The 18,335-nt window shown below is 44.4% G+C and overlaps 1 protein-coding gene and 1 long non-coding RNA gene across 3 annotated transcripts in view; one reads left to right on the top strand and one right to left on the bottom strand.

Moving 5' to 3' along the window:
- The window catches only part of LOC135440006 (uncharacterized), a 43,136-nt gene that overhangs the window by 7,563 nt on the left and 17,238 nt on the right, over positions 1–18,335 (bottom strand). The gene's annotated exons all lie outside the window — the stretch shown is intronic.
- Positions 856–7,897, top strand: LOC135439949 (dynein axonemal intermediate chain 7 homolog). Its single transcript, XM_064698831.1, has 12 exons — positions 856–888; positions 1,387–1,475; positions 1,892–2,330; positions 2,395–2,555; positions 2,613–2,699; positions 3,239–3,438; positions 3,762–4,121; positions 4,176–4,332; positions 4,690–5,793; positions 6,516–6,637; positions 7,025–7,100; positions 7,158–7,897. Exons 1-12 carry the CDS (start codon positions 856–858, stop codon positions 7,771–7,773), a joined length of 3,444 nt encoding a protein of 1,147 aa, XP_064554901.1. The 3' UTR covers positions 7,774–7,897.

The following is an 18,335-nucleotide window of genomic DNA, read 5'->3' on the forward strand; positions in this document are numbered from 1 at the left end:
TTAAATTATTACCAATATTTGTATATATAGACAACTGTTTGTCCTGTTTGACCAAAATGTTTACTGTAGTTATTTGATGTGTTGAAATTCCACGCGCAAATGTGGAAAAATCGTGAAAAACGGTTATATGCAACTTTTTTGCTTACTAAATATATACATATATAAATATATTTGTGATTCATTTAAGATTCAAAAAACTAGAATGAATTTTTAGTAAGTATTTGAAACAAAAAGCTTTGCCCGAGCAAGGCCGGGGAATAATCGCTGATATACTACAACGAGAATATATATAATATATAAGTGCGATCTTGATTAAATTTGGAAGCATGGAAAAATGTAGGAAGCATGGTATAAATTGAAAAACGGGAAAGAAATCTTGGTAATCAACAAAGTTTTCCATACAAGAACCTACTTTTCGATTGATCGTTCCTATGGAAGCTAAATATATGATATAGTCACCCAATCCGGCCGATTCCGGCATATTTACTGTCTGCAACAGAGACACTAGTTCGCATAGAAACAGACAGACGGACGGACGGACATGGCTATATCGACTCGGCTGTTGATGCTGATCAAGAATATATATACTTTATGGGGTCGGAGAAGCTTGCTTTTGACTGTTGCCATTATACAACTTTTACTCATTTTCAATTCGAAGCTAGAGAGTTTGTAAAAGCAGCTCGGCACCGGTTACAGGGTACCTCAAAGTCGACCCCTGCTGACTGAAGCACTCTTCCGTGCTCCTCAATAATTTAGTTGACACCTTGTGCTTGACCAATGGGGACACAAAAGTGAGAAGCAGCGCTGGCAACTTATCGTTTGCTGATCCCTGGCACCAGCTCAAGCCGCAAGGGCATGACTTGCAAATCCAGTGACGGCTCCGTTATGGTAACCACAAGCGAATACACCCCCTCCCCCAAGCCAACGAAGCTGAAAATGAGCGGAAAATGTTAAAGGGCGCTAAGCTGTGGCCCCCAAAGGAATATTTAATTAAGGGACGGCGCCGTGTTGCCCCCAGAGCAGCTCAGCTCAAGCTGATGCTGCAGCCGGAGCTGTTTGACGCTTTGCGGTGACCAGTTGCGCGTTGGCAATGGGATTAGCTAGGCGCCGAGCTTAGCAACAGCAGAAAACAGAAAAAGAAAACAAAAGCAACAACAACAACAACAACAACAACGGCAACAGCAGCAACAACCGGTTGTAGCCATAGCTGCCACACGTTGGATCAATAAATGGCGAGTTGACTGCCACATGGCTGTTGCACGGCCAGTTGCAACTTTGCGGCAATTGACAATTGACATAACATCAATATGGTAGCGTGGGCGTGGCACTTCAGCCATATTAAATTATATTAAATAGAGTCAATAATTAACTGAAATCTAATTGCAGCCACCCAAGAAGAAGCTCTCGAAGAAGGAGAAAGCGCGCCTCGAGGCCGAACAGGCCGAGCTGCTGCGCATCGAGATGGAGAAGGAAAAGTTGGTTGAGGCCCAAAGACAATATATATAAAAAAGATTCTTTGCCATGCCAAAGATTCAATGCTCCATTTAGGACCGATTGCTTCCAGACGAACCAAATAGTCTGCTATAGCTTAAGATAACTTGAGAAATGACAGAGATTTCCATGCAAAAACTAAACTCTTAATCTCCGAGAAGTGAACGTCCGATCTATCGGATTCCGATATGTAGACCTAGGCCTAGGCAAGGATTCGGGGATAGAGTCTTAAGACCAAGAGACAGACGGACATCGACTTGACTGTTGAAACGGATGTGGAATATGTATACCTTAAAGGGTTCGGTAGATGTCTCCTTCTATGTGTTGCACATCATAATATTCTCTATAATCAACGTCTATATCCAACCCGCTAACCCGTTGTCTTCCCTCCAACTGTCAGACTTAAAAAATTGGAGGAGGCGCGTCAGCGCAAGAAGCTGGAAATGGAGCAGGCCAAGCATCGCCAGCAGCAGGAGGTCGCCGAGAATCGTCTGCGCCGGGGCCAGCTGAAGGATAGCATGAAATTCTTTGATGCCGTACACACCAGCATCGAGGCCATCAAGGCGGGCGAGCGGCAACAGTGCGAGTGGGAGAAGTTCATGCGCTGCAACGGGCTGCCCAATGCGGCCAGTCCGAGTGATTTGCGCAAGTACATCCATCAGTGGCATGCGGATATTGCGCAACGCCAGCTGGAGGCACGCAATTGGCTGCTGCGCACCGATGAGCGCACCCTTCTCACCCAGGACGCCCATGTGCCGGATCTGACGCGCGTCTCGCTCCGCCAGCAGCAGGGCAATCTCGGCGATGTCTATGCACAGCGCCTCAAGGAGGTGCTGGGGGTAAGCCGACTGAACTCTGCACAGGGCTAAGCATTTGGACAGACTATTCAACTGTTCTCAACAGATTCTCAACGAGCTGGACGAGTCGCTGGCGTACACCAAATCCCGGTCGGCTCATGTTGCCGCCGATCTGGTGAAGCTGAAGACGGAGATGCGTGTGTTCCTCAAACAGCATCTGGACGAGTTCACCTACAAGACAATGTCGCACATTGAGCGCGACATGGAGTGAGTAGCTCCTAGATATTCGACGCAGCATTTAGCTTAGATCTCTTCCCATTGCAGAATCGATCGACCCGGCGTCTCCAAGCACATCTACAATTCCGATGTCTTCCAGAGCTTCGTTTGGACCTTCTCTAAGGATGCCCAGATGTGAGGCATCAAATGCAATTGATCTCTTCTTCTTCTATTTACATCTCTCTCTTTTTTCTTATTCCCATTTATCTACTCATTTTTTTCAACCTCTCTTATTGCTCTTTCTCTATCTTTTCCCATTCGTATTTGTACTCTCTTTATATTTTTTGCCCCTCTCTCTCTCTCTCTACCTGTTTTTTCTTTTCCCCTCTCACACATTCTCTATCCCTCTCGCTCTCCCTCTCTCACACACTCTTACTTTATTCAAGCTATCAATTCTCAGCAACTTTCATACTCCCTTGCACAATTTGTATGCCCCTTTTATCGCACTTTCTCTGCCTGTATCCGTAATTTCTCACTGTCTTCTCGGTCCTTTTTCTTTTTCGCTCTTAATTTCTCTTTATCTCTCTCTCTCTCTTGCTCCCTCTCTCTCTCTATATTCCTTCCTTTCACCCTCATTGCTTCTTTCATTTCCTTAATCGTTTTATTCCTATCGTGCATTCTCCTTCCCTTAACACTTATTGTACAATTTTCTCCTCTCCCTCTCTCTAAAACAGCGCTGTCAATCCAAAGGCTCGCATTGGCGAACAATCGGCCCATAATGAGATCGACTTCCCCACCATCGAGATGAACATCTCGCTGCCGCCCACCGTGCGCCTGCAGAGCTCAGCGCTGCGCGGTCTTTGGCTTAACTACGACCACTTCAGCGACTACTGCAGCAGCTTCCAGCTGAGGCATGCACGCTCCCAAAATGCCAGTAAGCGCTTCAGCTGTTCGCTGCCAATACAGAGAACTATATGCAAAAGGAAGAATGGGCTCAAACCAGTTTTAAATTAGTTTTCAACCGGGTTTTAAATAGCTTTCAAATTGAAATCCATTCAAAACCAGCTCGTTTTTTTGCCATGTCCGCCTGTCTCTCATGAAAGGTTCGTTTTTCTGTTGCAAGCAGAACATTTGTCGGATTCGGCCAAAACAGACGTCGCAGTTATCTTCCATAGTATTGATCCGGCGAAAATAAATTTCTTGTACCGCATAGAAACTATCTGTTTTGCTAGATATCTTGACCAATTTAATTTCCAGCTATTTTACGGCAAACAAAACGCGAATGGCGCAAACGCAAAGAGATACTGCAGTCGATGCTGGACGAGTGCGCCCGCGAGATTCCACTGTCTGAGCTGGAGCAGCTGACGCAGGAACAGCACTCGGCCAGCTCGCAGCCGCCGCGTGAGCGCAGCTACGATGTGGACAAGCTCTATGCCCAGTACGAGGATGAGCTGAATAAGGCGCGTCGTCGCGCCATCGGGCCGGAGGCCTACGGCATGCTCGAGACAGATGTCAACCTGCGCAAGTATCGCATTATTGGCGGCGTCTATTGCATCGATTTCCTGGAGACGCCGCAGCAGGACAAACAGCTGAATGCGCGCTCCTTCATACGCACCAGTACGTAGTCCGTCCAAATAGTCGTAATAGTCGTAATGAAGCTTCCGATTGCAGTCACAGTTGCCAACAGTCTGGTGCACAAGGAGTACTATCAGACCTATAAGCCACCGCCGCCGGTGCTGCCCGGCGTGCGTCGCCTGCCCGAGGAGATTGAGGCTGAGATGCGCATGATCGAGGCGGCGCTGGACAAGCTCGCTCTGGTCACACTACAGTAAGTACTTGGCTACCTAGCTGAACCAGAATTCCTGGCAATAAGCCAAGCAAGCCAAGTCTCAGGCACAAGCTGTCGGCTTTTAGCAAGTTGAGAATTATAATCAGTTGGGAATTATAAGCCTAAACGAATCGTTTGACTGATTAACTGAGCAGAATGCCGAGTTCAAGAGCAGCTGATTGATTGAACGAATGAGCTAATAAACGGAACGACTCGAAAATAAGCGATTGAACCGATTCGCCAAATTGAACCAGAAATGTTAACAGAGTAATGTCTAGTCGAGCACGTTTCTTCCTATCCCTGTTGTAACTCCTTGCAACATCGAATAACCTATACTCTCATGTCTGACCCACACAGGTTGCCCGATTCGGTGATATGGTTCGAGCCCCCGATCGCCTGTCGCTGGGAGACGGACATCGAGACGCTCGAGTCGCAGCTGGCGGATGGCGTTAAGCCGGATCCAGCTGCGTCGGCGACGGCGGCGGCCACAACAGCCACGCCCACAGAGGCAACACCGCTCTCCACAAACGCACAGCCCAGCCCGCTAAAGAGTTCGCCACGCGGTCCGGCCAAGATGCGCTCCCAGAAATCAGACCTGGCCGCATTGCAAACGCAGACGCTGCGCGAGATTGGCGACTTTGATCTGCGCGCAATACCCAGCAATGTGGACCTATATGGGCTGGTCAAGGATTTCGTGGTGCCGCGCCTGCCGCAAGGCTTTTGCGTGCGGCTCGAGCAGCAGACGCCGCCATCGAGCAGCGGCCAGCCGCAGCGGCAGGTCATGTTCCTGGCACGCCAGACGCACGTGCGACTGGGTCAAGTGGCAGGCCAGGCAACGCCTGCTGAGGCGGACAGCACACGGCCGGCGGCCAGCCTGGGCATTGGCGCTGAGTTTTTGGATGCCGCGGAGCCGGCGGAGCTCTTTCCGCCGCTCTGCTTTGACAAGCTGCTCAGGTTCCGCAGCCAAGCGCGACCGCCGCCAGTGATGCCCACCGATTGCTATCTCTTCTCGCAGCTGATCGAGGATATGGATCGGCTGTGGCGCATGCAGCTGCCTCGCGAGCAGCAGGCGGAGATGCTGCAGCAAATCTCCGAGCAGCTAACGCCCACCGGCTCAGAGCAGGATGTCAACCAGCAGCTGTCCGATGAGCTGCGTCCACTCAGCCAGGAGCTGGTCGAGGTGCTGCAGCCAGCCGCAGCGGCTGCTGCCTTTGCCTACTACACGGGCATCTCCTTCATTCGCGACAACCAGCTGCCCGCCCAGCCAGAGCCGGCGACGACACCCAAGTCAGCTGGCAGCCACGAGAGCAGCGACGATGACGACGATGACGATGATAGCCTCCTGGAGCTGCTCGAGGGCGGCATCGGCATCGGCGGCGACGTCGGTGAATCCTCAGCGGGCGGCACCCTGCCCCAATTGCTGAGCAGAAACAGCAACAGCGACAACTGCGACAGCGAAGCGTGGGTTAATCTGATCGCAATCCCTTAACCATCTCACCCTCCTCCATTTCTCTCTCTCTCCCTCTCTCTCTCTCTTTCTCTTTCCCTTTTTGTCTTTTCTTCTCTTCCTCTATCTCCCTTCTTATCTCTCTTTATCTTCCCCACTCTCTCTCTCTCTCTCTCTCTCTCTATCTCCCTGCTTCTCACTCTTAATCTTCCTCTATCCCTCCCCCTCACTCTCCCTGTTTCTCTTCCTCTCTCTCACTCCCTGACACTCTCCCTTGCCTACTTTATTTTGCTCTTATCTTTTACTTTCCCTCTTTCGCTCTCTATCTCTCTCTTTCTCTCTGGCTACTCCTTCCTTTTTCTCTCTCTCACTATTTCACTCTCTTTCTTGCCTTCTTTATTTCTCTCCCCTTTCACACTCTCTACTTTTTTCTATCTCTTATTCATTCACTCTCTCCCTTTCTATATTGGTCTTTCTTTTCATCTTTCTCTCTCTTTTTATATATATCTGTTTCTCCTTATGCCTATTCGTCTCACTTCCGTTTCTCTCTCCCTTTCTCCATCTCTTTGTCTCTAACTTTCTTCCTTTCTTAAACTTCCTCCGCCTTTCTCGATCTCTCTCTTTCTCTCTCTACATCTTTCTCTCTCTCTCTCTTTCTTTCTCTGCCTCCCTCTCTATCTCTCTCTCTCTCTCTCTCTCTCTCTCTCAATCTTTTGTGCGCTCTTCTCCTCACTAGTCGCAGACAAAAGCTTAGCAGCACGGCGGCCATTACTCAGGGCAAGTGGAGCACACGTGATGTCCACGACACCAAGTTCAACGAGGACAAGTTATCCATACAGTTTCGGACGGGCCGACTTGGTAAGATTGTTCTTTAATTAGGATTAGTTCCTAGCAATTAGATCTTATGCAAGTTTCTAATTCAAGCTCAGAAACTAGCATTAGTTTATTAAATGAACACTGAACTAGTTCTAGTTCACAAGTCATTTGCTAACATTTCTAAATAAATCTGGCAACATTATTCTCGGTCCCTCAAATATCCTATATAGACATAGATGAAAACTTCCCTGCCCCGTATCTCGGTCATATCTCATCCGATTTTCACGAGGTTTGGCTCTTTCTTGGTTTGTCCTCTATATCGAACTGGCCTCCGGGGTCTGCCTGCTAGTAATATATATGTAGTTCACAAATGCATCTTCTTGAGTTCATTAACCGATTTGCCTTTATCATTTTCTATATCATCCAAAGGTATCTTTGGCTTCGCCCTGAACAAATACAGCAATATGCCCTATCAGACATGGGATCTGCGGCCAGATATGAAAAAGTATCTCACAACTAGACAAATTTTAGTTCAGCTCATTTAGTTGGTTTCCCATTGCAGTCCGGGAACCATACACTTCAGCTTCACCGCCTCGTTGATCAGCCTGGAGATGACCATAACCGAGGCGGGCTACACTGTGCACAATTTTCAGGGCGGTAGCACGCAGGGCATAACGGAAATGCTTGGCAAGACGCTGTCCCTGGCCGAGCTGAAGGCGACGCTTATTCTGTCCGCCGTGGACATCTTTCCAGATGAGGATGCCTTCTGTTATACGGAGGGCTCTTGCGAGAAGAACTATGTGATGGAAATGCACACATATGCCTGCATTTCGACCCTGGCACTGTCCCACAACTTCAGCTGGTCGCGTTGGAATCTGTTGGCGGGCTCTCGCACTGCTGTGCTGCTCATCAGGGAGCTCCTCGAGGGCAAGAAGGTGCCCTACTACTCAACGCTGCTGGTCACACCCCTGAAGACGTCCATTATTGACTGCACCGAAGTGTCGGCCAGCTTCAATGCAGTGGGCATTGCTGGCATGGAATACTATGCGGATCTCTATCAGCTTTCGCAGGCCCATGCACAGCCGGTCAGCCTAGAGAAGCAGCGCACAATGAGTCCAATTCTTAGGGATAATGTGGCCAGCATTTTAATAGGGACAAGGCCACTCAGTTTTTGTTAAGATAACTTTTTTTCCAAGCCCGAAAGGTTCATAGAAAAGCGATTTTTGAAATTTAAAGACATTTATATGGCCAGGGCAAGGCCAAGGAATAGCCGATATATGTGGTATCTTATACTAAACGACAAGGTACTTTATTAAAAAATTCTTTGAATAAAATTAAACGTTTTTTAAACGGCTCCTTTCTATGTGATTCTCATTGATTCATGTAATCGCTTTTATTGTTTATTTAAATGTTGAACTTTGTTTCTGCTCATGCTCTCACTACTGTACTCTCTCTCTCTGTCTCTCTCTCTATCTCTCTCTTCTCTCACTCTATCTCTATCTCTATCTCTCTCTCTCTCTTTCTCTCTTGCACTCTGCATTTCCACACTTACAGATTCATTTAATGTACATAATAAATGTATATTAAACCAGACCTTGGCACGACTTATCCTTTAGTTCTTTCATATATACAAGCTTATGTAATATATATATTATAAAATTAGGCACTGCCCAGCATCACACTCTCTACTCGGCCGCACAAGCCAATCACACAGTCATGGCCTAAGAATCCTCATAAAGCTGCCTGTAAGTCAAGCCAGGGATTCAACATCATAGCTTATTACCCTAATGTTTACCCTGTTTAAGGTCTCAACAGCACTTCAATGTGCCCTCCGACACCACCCCTCCATCCGCCCCAATGCGCTATGAAACTTAAAAGTTTGTCCAGAAATGCTGAATGGGCGAGGGTGGAAATTATTCATTTGAAAGTGCTCAAATCTTTCAACGAGTTTCAACAGTTGCCTCGGCACTGACCACGTTTGCTGGCCACGTTGAGTGTCAATTGGCACACACACACAGCACACACACACACACATACATACACACACACGCACACATTGAAGTGTTAAAATAAATATGGCTATATGGCAAAAATGTTGGCCAAGTGCTCGTATTTTAGCTCACTCGTAAATTTATGCAAAATGAAATGCAAGCCAAGTTGGCAAACGTTGGCAAGGGGATGCATGTCAAAGGGGCTTAACAGACTAGAACTATGTACACGCACACGCACGCACACGCACACACACACACACACACACATACACACCGTTACATTTCAAATGAAAGTTTTTTGATATTTTCAGATTTCGCAACTTCGAGCTGCGGGTCTGCTAACAAAATTTATGCTCCGACAGCTAAGCGGCTTCCAAAAGGTCACAAAAACCCAACCGACCAGCCGACCAAAAAAAATATACTAAACATGAATGAACTTAGGCACGCCGACGCTTGGATACCCTTTAAAAAAGATGTCCCAGAAGTGCGTTTAGGCAAGAGCTTTGTTTGCGCTGGTTGATGGTAGAACGGTTCGATGCGCTCTCGTAGATATGTTAGGCGAAAAGTATATATCTATAGATATCTTGAAAAATGGAAAAGTTTTAATCCAACAACCTATCTTATGTCCGATTTTTCTAAGAGCTGCGTGATAAAGTTGTCGAATTTGGATCCGATGTTAGTTTTAGAGTTAAATTCGTAATTAACAAAATTGAACAGGATAAACGATAAAAAGAAAAGAATATTTTTATAAAAAAAACCCCTATTTTCGAGCGATCATTCCATACGTAAGGTCATGTGACAATAGCATTAAAACTGACGGAATATTTGGTGTAGATAAAAACAGCCAGACAGGGCTATATTGGCTGTTGGTACTGCTTGACGCTTGCAATTCGCAACTGGTTAAAGCTTTCAGAAGGAGATAGCAAAGTCTACTAAATCAAAGACTCCCAGCTCTTGCAATAGCTATGCAGACAGCAAGCTATATGTTTATATCTTATGCCTTGTTGGTCATAATAATAATAAATTACTCAAATTGAATTCGAACTGGCAAGCTTTAACTAAAAAGGAAGCCAAAAGCATGTATTCCAGCATATATGTACATATGTGTATGCCTTTATGAGTCGAATATGTCTTCCCTTTGTATGTTACACATTTCGTGAGAATTCTATAACACCCTGCCTGGTAGTAGCTAGGGTATAGAAAGCCCAAATGCCACACACAAAAGCGTGGAAAGTGCCGCCACATAAAGGCCCAAATTAATGCATAAGTACTTAGTGGGCGTAGCCCAAATTCATGGTTTTCGCTTTTCTGCCGATTTTCGCAGCCGAATTAGCTGGCATTCGATTTCAGCTTTGGCAATGAATATTCCCAATAAATACACAGACACACGCAGTGATTGCTCATCATAAATGAATAAGCTGTCGGAAATTGAAACAATTAATGAGAATTTCACGTTTAGATTCCAGCACACAAATTGTGCCCACAATTTTCTATGCTATTTTCGCATGCTAATTAAATCCTATTAACCGTGGACTTATAGGATTTGTAGCATTCATTCAATCAGACTTTCATAATTAATTCCATTTAGTTGGCCTACGTTTTATTTGTATTCTATTTGACTGAGATCCGACTATCTAACATTTAGAGCCAATTCCTCAGGCCTACGTCGAGCTGAAGGGATCTGATTTTACACATTTTCTTTTTTTTTTTTCTTATTTTCTTACACATTTCTTGTGTCAAAGTCCTCCAGGGATTAGATTGCAACCTTTGACACAACCAACGATTACTTAATATTGATTGGGTTTCCAATTCTCAATGTTAGTTCATTTCTAAAACACAATAGTTACATAGCTGCCATTGCTCGCAAGTCTAAAAGATCTAAAGATGTTATCGTTTCACTATTCCAATGTTCCCTTAAGAATTGTTTAATGTTCCCTTGCCCTGAACTTGAAAGTCTTAAGGTCTTTAGATACATAACCTTATAGCATCAAAGGGCAAGTTCTAACTACCAAAATTTATAGATTCCATTGTTCCTTTTTGTTCCTCTTCCACATTCCTCTTGTTTTCTACCTGAATACTCGTAGTTCTGTGTTCCATAATCTCTAATGTCCCATATTCTGTTATCCTACAATTTCATAGTTCCATAGTTTCAGAGTTCATAATATCGCATAGCTGCATAGTCCGCAGCTCCCTCGTTCCATAGTTAATGGATACTATAATTTCAAGCTCTTAATGTTCCATTGTGCCATGCGTCCCAAGTGCAATAATGCTTAGTAATTTATTTCCACACTTCTCGAGTTCCATGGAGCATAATCGCATAGCTGTTTAGTCTCACTCTTCACAGGGTGCCAGGTTGCCATTGTTCCATTGTGTCCCAAAATGGTTGCCAAAATGTCCGACCATTTGGCTGCCATTGCGATTGTTGCGGTTTTCCAGAGCCAGCGCCAGGGGCAGGGGCAGGAACAGGTGTCAACACGCCCAAAGCGGAAACGGAAACACAACTTGCACTTGGCAAGCCAAAAATGGTGAATGCCGCAAACGCGCTGGGACAGCATTTAACACGCAACCAAACAAATATGTTTTGCGGTCTGGAGAATGCTCTCTGACCTCCCCTCCCCCCTTCCACTGCCCCTTCATCTAAACAAAAAACATAAACAATAGCAAATGACAGCAGCAGAAGAAGAAGATAGGCCGCAAATAGCCGAAAATACATATTTCAAAATTAATTGCCAAATGTCGAAAAGTGTTTCATTTCGTTTCATTTCATTTCTCATTTGTTCCGTTTCAAAACAATTGGCGAATTTACTTAAGGCGGCAGGGGGAATGCGTTTCGGCTGCCTTAACTCAACCAGAGGAACAAACACTTTTTAATTATTTATTCATAAACAGGCAGCTCGAGAGCTCGACGTGGGCGGGGGCGGGGCGGGTTGCGGGGGCACTCGCTCATTAACAAAACAAACGACAGTCGAAAAGCAGCAGACAAACAGGCGCCGCGGGCAGCAGGCGAATGCGGGGACAGGAGATGGAGCTGGTTGCGGGTGTCAAGCGGATGTGTGGCAGTGGGTACGGATTGGAAGGGGTTGGACGGGGGACTACGGCTGGGGCTGGGGGGCACTGATTGCCGGCACTCAGACAGCGGGGCGCTCTGTGGTGACCTTCACACACTCCCACACACACACACGCACACAGACAGACACAGAATACGCATTAAGTCGCGTATGCGAGGCGTGTGACGAGCGCAGACCGAGCTGAAGAAATTGGAAGATGAGATGCCGCATTAAGGGATAACTCGCTCGGAATATGTTAATTTGCCAGTCAAAGCAGTTAACACGCTGTGCGTGTGTGTGTGTGTGTGTGTGTGTTAGCAGTTAATAGAGTTGTGTCCCTGTTGTGCTTGACATAAGTCACAGAAGTGCGCCTCATCTACATATTTAACGATATAACACACACTCGTTAAAACGAGGGCAGGCTGAAAATTAATCAGCCCAGTATGCCGGGCAGAACCAGGCCAAGAAGTCTGCCAACGCAAGGCCTTTCTGAGGAGATTTCAAAAAGCCAGAGCTACCAGATCGAAGCATACATAATTATGCACTGAATCCACTCAAGATCGTAAAAGTTATATATTGTTTTTCCGCAAGTGTACGTAACAGGCAGAGGAATGCATTTCCGAACACATAAAGTGTATATCTATATATTCTTGCAGCATCAATAGTCGGGTAGATCTTGGAAACGACTTTTAGCAGCAGACTTAAAATATAATATATATTATATTTGATACGCCTTCTCTTTTTCATAATATCGATAAAAGATATTGACACTTGGATTTGTAAGCATGGCTCGAATATTATAGGAATCAGTTACAGATAACTTAGTATGTAGCTGCTCGTATAGTATACAGGTATTCTTTTTTTCCTCCATCTCAGCTTTTGTCTTTACTTTGTATGCCATGCTAAAGACTTTAAGACTTCCAAAAAATCGGACTATAAGCACCGAAGCTTGTCAAGAATGAGTTTCTTATACATACTGTATGTTAATTTGGGGCAAAGGCAAGAAGAAGCACAGCCGCTGCATATACTGCATATAGTTAACATAACATAATTAAATAATATAATTAATTTAATATAACTAATATAATATAATTAACATCATGATTTATAATTGTGTGTAACAGAAACTTGACGCTGGTTTCAGGGTATCTGCTATTCGTGCATTCTCGTATACTCGAGTACTAAAAAACTCTCAATTGAAGGAGACAACGTTAATGTTATCCAATATTTCTGGGTCTCTGAAACTTTGACAGAGCATAGCTAATAGTAAATGATAACATATATACCATGATCTGGTGGCTAAATTTGTTATTTTCTCTAGGCCAATTACCCCTCAGACTGCCCTTGTATACATAATATATATATATATATTCATATGTTTAGATATATGAATATGCTGATAGTTACTATTAAAATGTAACACATTTCTATGAACATAAATAGCATGGAAACATATTAAGAGATATTATGGTGACATTTGAATAACAAGCTCAGTCGAATTGGCTTGGCTATAGAATTTGAAGGCCTTAAGACTCGATATAGGAGTTAGCGCAAATATTCAATAGGGCTTCTTTGGACAACATTTGAACATTTAGACAGTCATACGAACAAACATTCGAAGTTGAGCTCCTATTTAGCCTCAAGCTCAGCAGTTGCGAGCTACACTTTAATCCTAACAAATGATCTAGATCGTATTCACATGGAACCACTCGCCCATATATGTATATATATACATATACACACACACAATGGAGGACTTTATATAAATATGTCGCACATCTGATGTCTGGGCTTTAGGTATTCAGCTGTTCTTTCATTTTTTTTATTTGCAATTTTTCTGCTTATCGCTAAGCGTCTTAGCAAATTGCCTGTACTAGTTCTTTGTGCACAGTTTGCGATGGCAGAGTTGCCAGATCGTTTGTCAGCTGTCGCTTAGCCAAACTTGCAGGCGCGTGCTAATGTATATACACATACGCATACACATATATGCACACGTACATTTGCATATGCATATATGTATGTATATGCGTGTATGCCAAAAGGAACATACTCTGGGGCATTAGCATAGTGCCATAAATGTAACGGTATATCCATTTTAACGCTACTTTTTGCACACATAACGCTGAGAGTTGTTGTTGCTGCTATTATACCCTGTATTTATTGTTGGCCGGGTATACAAATCTTATGCTAAATGCATTCAACATGCGAAAGTAGACATCCGCGACAACGTTAAGTATATATATTCTTGATCGGGATGATCTAGCGTCGATCCGGGAAATTATAAGAGCTAGGAACTTGAAAATTGAAGATCATGAACAAAACAGTTTTGCCATTTTATTTGATAACTTCTCCCGCTTGCCTTAAATCGATAAGTATCGATTTTTATTTTTTGTTTCAGCATAACTCAAGAATTATTACAGCTATTTACACCAAATTTACTTTGATTAAAAATGATTTTACTTGTGGAATTTAATTTGTGGGGCATTGCCTGGGGCTGAGCTGATTACAGGGTATCTCACGAGCACTTTTGCTTATTGTTTTTGTTGTTGTTGCTGTTGTGCCTGTTTGGCATCAAACATTCGCGCGTTTTTACAGCAGGCGGCCAACAACAAAAGCCCTTGCCGCGGCATTACATGTGTTAAATGACAAACATAGCTATGCATATGCTCTAGCCAGGTGTGTGGGAGTGTGTTCGTATGTGTGTGTGTGTGTGTGGTGCTAGTGTGCGCGAATTTGTACTTTAATCAAGGCAAAGGCAGCTGGCGCACTAAAATGTTGCCCGGCACAAACAATAAATTTTCCTGCTGCTGCTACTCTATATGAGTTGTGTGTGTATGTGTGTGTGTGTGTGCGGCAGGTGAGTTGAATGCGCGGCTTTTGTAACATTTGCTGCTGGCATTAAATTTGCTCGCATGCGGCGCACAGAAGTATGCAGCGTATACGTAATTTAAGTTAATAGCAACTGACTTTCGAGCTGAGCTGAGCTTCCCCTCTTTCTAGCCCATGGCATCAGCACCTTCCTAAGCCACATGCAAGTCTGTTCAACTTACAATTCAGTATGTTAACGCTAAAAGTGAAGGTGTGTGTGTGTGAGTCGGCTTCAGCTAGAGAACTTCCGCTTCGCAAGCGACACTTGAATTGCATTGTTTTTGCTGCTGCTGTTGCCGCTGGGCACACACACACATACACACACAGTCGTCGGCATCTTCTGTGCCTGTGCCCCACCTCATCCCCTCCTCAACACCTGCCCAGCCCCCTGCCAGCTGCATTGTTGTTGCTGCCGCTGCGCTGTGCTTCAGCAATTTGCGTCAAATTTCGAGTTTAAGTGTCAATTACAACAAGCAAAGTAACGTGAACACTTTCGACGGCTGCTGCTGCAGTGCCTCTACACCTGTCAAACACACACACACACACACACACACACACACACACACACGCACACACACATGAGAAACACCCGCACATACCACATGTGTATTGTCCTCTGTCAACGTTCGTCAAGCTGTCAGCTTTTGCTTTTCATTTCATTTTCTTTCATTCCGTTTTATGATACCCTGTAGACAACATAAGACAATTTAGGGGCATGCCCAACTTTAAGGGATGCATACACCTACACCAATTTCCTTCACTTGAAAGTCGTTTCAGCCCAAAAGAAGACTTTGGAAAAAAATTACGATTTGTAAGTTTATCACCAGTTGATCAGGACAAATTCCTACTACTTAAAACAGGGTATCTGCCAGTCTATCATAGAAAGTACTTGTCTGTTTTATTTTAGCTTTGATTTCGCTTGGCTTTTACTTTAGTTTTTCCTTGGCGCTTGCCTCGTTTCTAACAAAAATATTTGCGCCTAGGATGCTGCCTGCCTTGACAATGTGTGTGTGTGTGTGTGTGTGACTGTGTGTATGTGTGTGTGTGTGTTAAAACTTGACTTGCCTTCAACGTGGCTGCTGCTGTCGCAGTTGCCTCTTGACGACGACGTCGACGACGACTTTTGACTTTCTGCGTTGGCATTTTGACACAGTTGATTACAGCGCCACCTAGCGACCGCACGCAACAAAGCGGGGGCTTTTATGCATGCTTCTGTGTGTGTGTGTCTGTATGTGTGTGTGTGTGTGTGTGTGTGTGTGAGGTTGAGGGCGCAAGGGCTTAAAGGGCAGGGCTTTTGGTAATATTTATGCAAATGGGACACGGAGGACGCGCCACGCGCAGCTCAAGCGGCTGCACAAAGTTTGTCATTCATTTTGGGATGCACATGCGAACACAAATACACACACACACACACACACACACACATGCACAAGCACACACATACTCATCATAGCACGACACTTGTGCGCTTATTAATTGCATTCCACAATTTGTGCATTCCATTTAAATTATTTGTTCTGCGATTGTGAATTTTGTAAAATTGCATCGCTTAAAAGCAGAAGCTGGACTTAAGAGACCCGAGAGGCCGCCCTCAATATATACGAGCACATATATTTATTAGGCCAACGAGACGAGATAAGAATATTAAATGTTGCATATTTGCAGGCGCTTCAAATGGGTCACATTCAACATTAAACTATGACATAGATTGAGATTCGAAACAGATTGCTGCGAAAACTTTTGAAATTTTCACAAGATTTTCAAATTTGTTTCTTTAAAACTAAAATAAATGGAAAAGTTTAGGTACTTTAGTTAGCAAAAAAAACAGACATTGGAGTTAGTGTATTTATTAATTCATCAACTATCTAAGCTACGTTCTATGACATTTTCCAGGGTATAATAAATTGGTTATGCAAACGATCCTCATTTAGACATGGTCATGATCCATGTCCGTCTGTCTCGTTCGAAGCAAACTTGTCGCTCAGCCTTAAAGCTATCTTTATAGGGCCTTGCTTAGACTAGTCTACAAGCAGTTCGTGTAGGAATCCGATCGGATAACTATATAGCTAGCTAGCTGTTCGGCTGAGTAAATCAAGCTACGGTACGAAAACTTTTTTGTTGTAAAGGGAAACTAGATCCACACACATTTTTTTACAAATAACAAGCTCCTTGCATCCAGCAAAGAACCTATAAGAGCCAGAGACTGAAATTTTGAACATAGGTCGTCCTAGTGCCCGAGCAGTACTTCTATCTTCTTATCTTCTTCTTATCTTCTTCTTATCTTCTTCTTATATTCTTTCATATAAAACCTACCGCCAGCAAGGAGGTTCCGGGAATTCCCAAGTCGAGCACTTCCGACTAGAGCACGTTTTACTTGCTTTTTGCTGTTTATATCCTGTTGCTTGTTGGTTTTCATATAAATATATAAAAGAAAATAAACTAAACCAAAATTGACCTCGAGCCGGCCAGCTTAATACAAAGTCTCGTCCTACTAGATTATATGGATTCTATGGAAACAATTGGTCGTAAATAAGTCTTTTGTACAAAAGCACTTCGAGGGATGCTTAAACTTCTTCTTGCCTTCTCTTTGTTTATTTGGTTAACTAAATATTTGCCATCGACACCTGTGAACGGCACTTGAAATGTTTCTAAACATTCCTGGGCTTATATTTGATAATTAAAATGCACTTTAAAGTCCAAGCTGAAGAAGCTTTCAAGTCGAATAGCTGCGCTGAGGGAAACACACACTTTAAGAGTTCGCCATGACGTATACTTAATTTCAGGTGCTACGGCTTAGGCATTCAGGTGGCCGCACACACACACACACACATACACACACACACACACAGCACACAGCACACAGTGAGACACCCACCTGCCACACAAGGGGCCAAATGTGGGGCAATGGGGCGTGGCCTGACCTCAGTGCCCAGGCGAATGGAGCCAAAGCAGAGACGCTGAGCAGAAGCAGCTGCTTTTGCTCTCCAAAAATATTTGGTCTAAAAGCAACTGCTTGAAACCGAGCTACAAAAAATATTTATGCGCCCCGTCTTCTTGTTTTTTCTCACATATGTGTGCGTCTGTGAGTGTCAGTGTGTGTGTGTGTGTGTGTGTGTGTGTGTGTGTGTGTGTGAGCTGTTGTAATCTAAACATTCCAGAGGACAGCGTGGACATATGTGCGTGTGCGTGCATTTGTGCGTGTGCGTGCATTTGTGCGTGTGCGTGTGCGTGTGCTTGTACGTGTGTGTGTCTGTGCGTAATTTGAGCATCTGCACGTACGCAGCTCAAGTTGCAGGAACTAGCAATAAAATAGAAAAATTTCACAAGCTGATGAAAAGGAAATGACCACAAATTGCCGTCGCTATGTGCACACACACACGCACACAACAAACGATTTAACGTATTTAATTTCTGACACACACACACACACACTCGCACATAGATACAGCTGGCATAACTGCTTGGATTCTAACGACAGGCCCGTTTCCTAACAATTTCTAAAATGGCGTGCCTGGAAAAGTTCAGCAAACCCTAACAACAACAATTGCATATGCTGCGCTCTATCACACGCTCTCTCTCGCTCCCTCTCTCTCTCTCTCTCCCTCTCTCTCGCTCTCTCACGCTGTTTGCGTGTGTTTGCCTGTTAGAAAATAATTAAAACTTTTCGTGATTTCGTGCCAGTAGCTGCGATTTTTCTCAATTTAAAATGAATTTCGGCCAACAACAACAACAAATGCGCACAAATCAGAGCTGATCTTGAAGTGATGAGCGCGCAGATACCCTGCACAGTCGGAATGCTAGAATGCGCTTTGCTTGGGCAGCATTTCACTTTCG

The sequence above is a fragment of the Drosophila montana genome, unplaced genomic scaffold (genome assembly GCF_035044405.1).
Source record: "Drosophila montana isolate Dmon_TW-CO22-7 unplaced genomic scaffold, ASM3504440v1 contig_786_1, whole genome shotgun sequence".
NCBI lineage: Eukaryota > Metazoa > Arthropoda > Insecta > Diptera > Drosophilidae > Drosophila > Drosophila montana.

Coding starts and splice junctions, on each gene's coding strand:
- LOC135439949 (XM_064698831.1), top strand. CDS start 856: ATGACTTGCAAATCCAGTGACGGCTCCGTTATG. Junction 889..1,386: donor CCAGTGACGGCTCCGTTATG/GTAACCACAAGC, acceptor ATCTAATTGCAG/CCACCCAAGAAGAAGCTCTC. Junction 2,556..2,612: donor CACATTGAGCGCGACATGGA/GTGAGTAGCTCC, acceptor TTCCCATTGCAG/AATCGATCGACCCGGCGTCT.